The following is a 6269-nucleotide window of genomic DNA, read 5'->3' on the forward strand; positions in this document are numbered from 1 at the left end:
AATGTGCTACACAGAGGAAAAAGTGAGCAGTATGCTGAAATTTGACAACATATTTGTTGACTTTTGAGGTAGACTTTTCCAACAAATTGTCGGTATTCTTATGGGAACATACTCTGCCGATCTCTTCTTATTTTCATTTGATTCGGAGTTCCTTCTAACGCTTGTCAAAAATAATAAGATCAAAGACACCAGATCATTAAATTTCACAATTAGATATATTGACGATGTTATTTCCATTTACAAACCAAACTTTTTTTCGATGCACCTGTTAATCTGTACTCAGAGTAGATTATGTGGTGTAATTACTGCCATATTTGAACCTCAGACACTATTTATTGACATAAATGTAGTCTTACCAATTATTAAAAATTGAAATATGCCCGATTTTTAAAACTATTTTACACGCTTTAAGATCTTTGTTGAAATATCCTTAAGGTAAAGTATTGATTCATGGCAGAACTCAAAATGGCGCTATGTTTGCAGTGTTACACTGAATGTGAAAACTGAAAAGAACGCTTTATAATTTTATGTGATCGAGACTCTTTTTTTTTATTAAACTTCATCAGGAACGCTCAAATAAAAAAATAAAATAAAAGTCGAACATGAATGACTACTTGGAAGGTGAGGATCAATATGATCTAATCGGACCAAAAAAAAAGAGAATTGCTAAATCCATCCAATTTCAAATTTGTCTGAGAGATTCGACTTTTAAGACAAAACAGTTATAAATAAATCAATGAAGAAGGTTGTAGTTCATCAACATCGTTATCGACCCAGTGATCGTAAACGAAAAGCACATTGAGTACACTTAATTGGCCCGGATCGCTTTTCTGGGTTGACCTTTACCAGAAACAATCAAATACACAAACAATGAAAGCTAAGGATGAATAGCTGCTTGTATACGTGATCAAAATAGCTATATGACCAAAAAAACCTAAATCGAACGGCCAAATCCATCACATTATTATTTTGCCAGAGTTTGAATCTAAAAAAAGGCAACAGTAGTATACCGCTTTTTAAAAGAAATAAATCGATTGAGAGAAAACAAATCCGGGTCACAATCCAAAACCGAAGACACACAACAACTATAAGAGGAAAACAACGGAGTAACAGAAACTTCAACATGCATACGGACTATTTTATAACAACTGGCATATTCCTGACTTGGTACAGGACATTTTAAGAAAAATAGTGGATTGAACCTGGTTGTATGGCTAGCCAAATCTCCCCCTTATATGACAATGATAAAAATACCGCAAAAATGACAACACCACGTAAATTCTAGTGTTTGTTTTATTTGTTAATTTTATTAACTAGCCATTTATTTTGTTATCTATGTCAGTAACGAAGTACTGACTTCAGAACTAACGATACTTTTAAGGACTTGTAACTGGCAGTGATGTTGACCAAGTGTTAGTTAGTAAAAATTAATATTTTACAAACTCGGTGCGTTCAAAGCAAGTATAACGTTTGAAGCTCTAATGCAAATATGTAGGACAACATTGAAAAATACGAAATTATTTTCTGACGGATTTCACGAAATCATTCGTGACATTTATATTTTCTTTTTCTATTTTTGAGTTTCGGGGCTAAAACAGCGACATAGCTTCTCTTCTTGTGGTAGTTTTAAAAGACCAATTAAGAAACTCTAAGATTAGATATGGTTAAGCCGTTTTTTAAACGTCCATTTTTGTTTTGTTTTAACCCTTTCTGATGATTGGTTCGTTAATGCTGGTGGTGGACTTTTGAGAAATATTTCTCAAAAGACTTATATTATTTGCAGTGATTCTTGAAATTTTCCATTGACAAATTCATAAATGTTTGAAAAACTAAAGTTCTAATCATCTCAGCCAAAACTGCAATCCTAATGAAGGTTAATAAGATAAATCAAGTTGGACACGCCAAATTTAAACAAGTTTTTTTTTAAATTTATGTAGAGTTATAATGATAGATAATTTCAAATTTAGTACTAATTGCTTCAAATGTTTGACAATTACATACCCATATGTGAGAACAATTTACGCAAAAGTATTCATATTGAAAGGTGTACACTACGTCTTAGACTACGAACAGAAGTAGTTCAATTTGTATCAATAATTATCAATTTTGTCAAATAATGTTGATACATCGGGGCATTGAACATTATATTTAAACCAGGGAGCCACGAGAAGAAAACACATCATATTGGTTTGTTTTACTTGTGAGATACAGAGTCAAGAATCTTTGACCTCAAAGCTAAACGCATCAAATGTGTTCAAATTTTTACTAGGGTAATGTCTTATGTTAAGAAATGCTAGTCTAAAATTATATGAAGTTATCATAATATATCCTATTTCAGGGCAAACAGAAAGTGTCTCTTGATTTCTTTTCTACAGATATGATCAGAACTAACATGCTTCGAAGACAAATACATTCAATCTAACATGTAAATTCAGAAGTTATTGAGATGTATTATTGCGAAAAATTTCTGAATTTACAGTACTCGTAACATTCATGATATCTGATTGATAACATTAAATACACTAAATGGCTAGGTTTGTTATTCAATTGAAAATAAGCGAATATTAATAAACAGTCATTTGAGAGTTTTGTAATCTTTTATTTATCGACAAAGTTAAATCATCAGTCATTAAATGCATACACTTTCACTTCACCAACGTGGAGGTATTCTCTCCCCTTTACCGTTAACCTGACATAACGTGCATATTTGGTATTATCGTTACATTTGAATACGAGATGTTCTCCATTGCGACCCGGTCCTTTGTAATGCGTACATAAATACATCTGATTGTGGGCAGATCCAATTGTTATGTCCAAGTCGTGAAGTCGTTCTCCTGAAAAGTTAAATACAGAAAGATAATGTTTTTTTGCTAAACACGTGACACACAAAGTCAATTCAATCATGATACAGAACAATGCAGGCAATAAACAATGTGTTAAAATTCATATGAGTTTTAAAATACGTCAAAACTAGTGCTGATTAGAACATGCTAGTTTTTATTGTCAAATAGATAACAACAATAGAATCTAGATGAGCATAAAACTGTCTTTCAATTTGGTTAATGTTTAATGTAATGGGGGTATAATAAAATCATATTCAGGACGGGAACGCGGATATAATGTAAAAGCTCTACGGTGTACAAGTTGGACATGATGAATCAAAGACGTGTCACTCAACCTTGACAATTATGTATAGATAAAATATAATTGTCAGTTATTAATGTTGTCTAGCTTCTAACAAATATATATAGGAAATTATTGTTGAAGTCAATTATCTTTTTAAAGCGGTTACAATACTCACCACAACACCCTTTCCTATTGAAAATTTCTATCCTTTCTATCTTGTATTCTTTGCCCAAGTCAACCTCCCAGTAAGGTGCAGTGTTAAGTCCTGTATGAGAATATGTGTCTAAATTGCCATCGACAGCGGCACTGGCGTAAAAATAATAGTCTGAACTTTGCTTTGTTCGTTTTCCATATGCCACTTCACTCGCAACTTCTCTCGGTTGGACGACAATTGGCTCTGTGGAAAAAATATTGACATTGATGAATGGACGCTAATCATGCACTACTTGAAATTCATAAAAAAAATGTTGCGGAATGAACATTGTATTGTGTTTTAGAAAAGAACGACCCACTGAGCCATGCGCTTTTTTTTCATGTGTCGAATTGTACTAGTTATACACTGACGCCAAGTTTAAAAGTTTTATTGCCTTGCCATTGCAGATTTTTAAAGAAAATCGATGACGTCTATTTTAGTATTTGCTTTTCTCTTTTTTTCTTTTTTTAATCTATCGATATTAACTTCTGCATCGTTTGCTATTGGGATATAAGTTTACAGTATCGCATATGGTAGTTCGGACAGCAGGTATGACTAGGCATATGCCATTGTCTGTCAAGGGAAGAATGACATTGTGCATTTAATTAGCTCCTGGAGAACTCATTTTCTGTTGATAAAATTATATTATCGCAACATACACGTATACATACCTTTGGGGATTCTTCTAAGTAATTCTTTCAGCATTTCGGATAACGTTGCAGTGTTGCTGTTCATCGTTGATTGTAATTTTTGAAACATCTCTGAATCATATCCATTTATAATTGACAAATAAGAAATTAGAAGAAAAGAGGACACAATCATCATATTTTCTTTATGTTTGAATTTGTGATTTACCCACTTCAAGATATATTTTGTCGTTGCGATACTGTCAGAAACAAAAATCTGACGGTTATTACTAAAAAAGTTAAACACGCAAACTAAGCATTAGTTTTGTATCATTATACCATACGTGTACATGTACACTATGTTCAAATATTTATTTTACAATACAGAAAATCATTAAAAAGATCATATAATTTTAAAATACATGTAGCATATTTTATTTTAAGTAATTTTCAGGTCGATTATACAGGTGCAAATTTTAAATTAATGAACAAAAAATCTCTATTTGTCTGACTTTATGTATATCGTAGTTTTCACCTATTTTTGCAGGTATGGTTTTTTTTCTTCAATTCTTCGATATGTACATTTAACAATTTTGTTGGTTATCAAAGAAAACATAATCCGACGCCGTTTTGAAGACATGATTTTGATTAATTTTATGAATGAGGAATGTTTGTTCTGAAGGTCATTATTTAATCAATTTCTAGTATTGCTAAAGTTGAAAACGTTTGATCCTTAAGTATATCTGTATTATTTTAGTGTTCCAAGAGATATTTGTCCAATGTATATAAGCATTATTATAACACTTATCACGTATATAACAAATGTCTGTGAATAACAGACATTTTCTATTGGATAAATTATATCTTTTTTATCGTGAAATAAATTTTTTCTCCAATTCTATACGATTCATATCTTTTACTTTATCTTCTACGTGACTAACGGTAATGATTTTATGCGATACAGGTTTGTACATGTTTAAGTTTTAAAAGTTGTTTTAAGCATATCAAATCAATTTTGACTAATTTTGTATTTTGTTTTTGAAACAGTTGAATAAGCACTTTCGATATATCATAAAACATTTCTTTCTTTCTAACATTGTTAGAGTATTGTTATTCTTAGTAGCGCATTCATTTCTATAATAAAGTCCGTATATTCACAGGCGTAACAAGATATCCAAACATTATGTTCCTACTGAGAAATAAGAAGTCGATACATTTTTGTAACCAGCAAGTTGTTATCATCCCGTTTGTTGTGTCGTAGTTCTCCTTTTATATTTGATGTGTTTCCTTCGGTTTTAGTTTGTAGCCCTTTTTTCTCAATCGATTTATGAATTTCGAACAGCGGTATACTTCTGTTGCTTTTATTTGTCATATATCCTAGTTTTAAGTACTCCATCTGTGTAAAATTTGAAGATAAGATCGAGTAATGCAGCAGAAATTCTATTTACGGTTTTATCATTAATCTCAAGTTCACTGGAATGCATGATATATAAGCACTCATATGACTTCAAACTGTAAGACTTTGATGTTTCAGGGCGTGGACAATATTAATTACGTTGCCAATAGGTTTGGTGAAAGTATATGAATAGACAGGTGTACATTCATGTTTTCTGCACAGATTTTTTTATGGAAAATATGGCTAAGGTTGATGACAGCCAAAGCCTCATGAGAAAATTTACTTTAGAAAACAACATTGTTGTCATCTTTAACAATAGTTATCACCGGTGGCAAAAGCCTATAGTTAGCAATGTCTACAATTATTGCAACCGATATGTACTCAGAAAATTGTTTTCAATAACAGGGAAAGAGATACTGTGAGCTCTGCAAAAATAAACTGGCCAAGCTAAGGGACGGGTGACTTGAACGACCACTTTGAAAAAATATATATAGGTAGAGCCAATTTCCCCTGTTGTTTGTCAACAGAAGGGCCAATTTCAAAAAAAAGTTGAAAGATTAAAATTATCGATTAAAATAAGACATACAAATGTGGTTTTTGTTTCTTTCAATATCTCGATTTTAATATATGACTATATGTCTGAAAAATTGTTTACTTACCCCGATCATCCCCCTCCAAAAACAAACAAGATGAAAATGAAATATGCGGAATTTCCCTTTTTTTTTGTTCTTAAAACAGGAAATCACCCGTGAAGGACATTTCAAACCAATCACAGTAATGTTTTTCGTTTTTGTTGTAATATATTCCTATAAAAATGAAATTGGTTTAGTGTGTCCTCAATACTTAAACAACCTTTCGAATAAAAAAAATCGAATATCACTAAATTATACCTGTACAAATGCTTAGTAGCAGTATCTCTTTTCTGAGT

The 6269-nt window shown here is 31.6% G+C and overlaps 1 protein-coding gene across 1 annotated transcript; it reads right to left on the reverse strand.

Annotated features, from left to right (window-relative positions):
- Positions 1 to 2578: 2578 nt before the first annotated feature.
- Positions 2579 to 4219, reverse strand: LOC139483063 (fucolectin-6-like). The gene is made up of 3 exons (XM_071267090.1): positions 3991 to 4219; positions 3302 to 3523; positions 2579 to 2834 (listed from the first exon to the last, which is right to left on the reverse strand). Exons 1-3 carry the CDS (start codon positions 4142 to 4144, stop codon positions 2623 to 2625), a joined length of 588 nt encoding a protein of 195 aa, XP_071123191.1. The 5' UTR covers positions 4145 to 4219; the 3' UTR covers positions 2579 to 2622.
- Positions 4220 to 6269: the final 2050 nt, after the last annotated feature.

The sequence above is a fragment of the Mytilus edulis genome, chromosome 7, assembly GCF_963676685.1.
Source record: "Mytilus edulis chromosome 7, xbMytEdul2.2, whole genome shotgun sequence".
Classification (NCBI taxonomy): Eukaryota; Metazoa; Mollusca; class Bivalvia; order Mytilida; family Mytilidae; genus Mytilus; species Mytilus edulis.

What these genes read in the sequence shown, in the direction of transcription:
- LOC139483063 (XM_071267090.1), bottom strand. Translation starts at nt 4,144, where the DNA reads ATGATGATTGTGTCCTCTTTTCTTCTAATTTCTTATTTGTCAATTATA. An exon ending in ACTTAGAAGAATCCCCAAAG is followed by an intron (nt 3,524 to 3,990) that starts GTATGTATACGT and finishes TTTTTTCCACAG; the next exon opens with AGCCAATTGTCGTCCAACCG. An exon ending in CAATAGGAAAGGGTGTTGTG is followed by an intron (nt 2,835 to 3,301) that starts GTGAGTATTGTA and finishes TTAACTTTTCAG; the next exon opens with GAGAACGACTTCACGACTTG.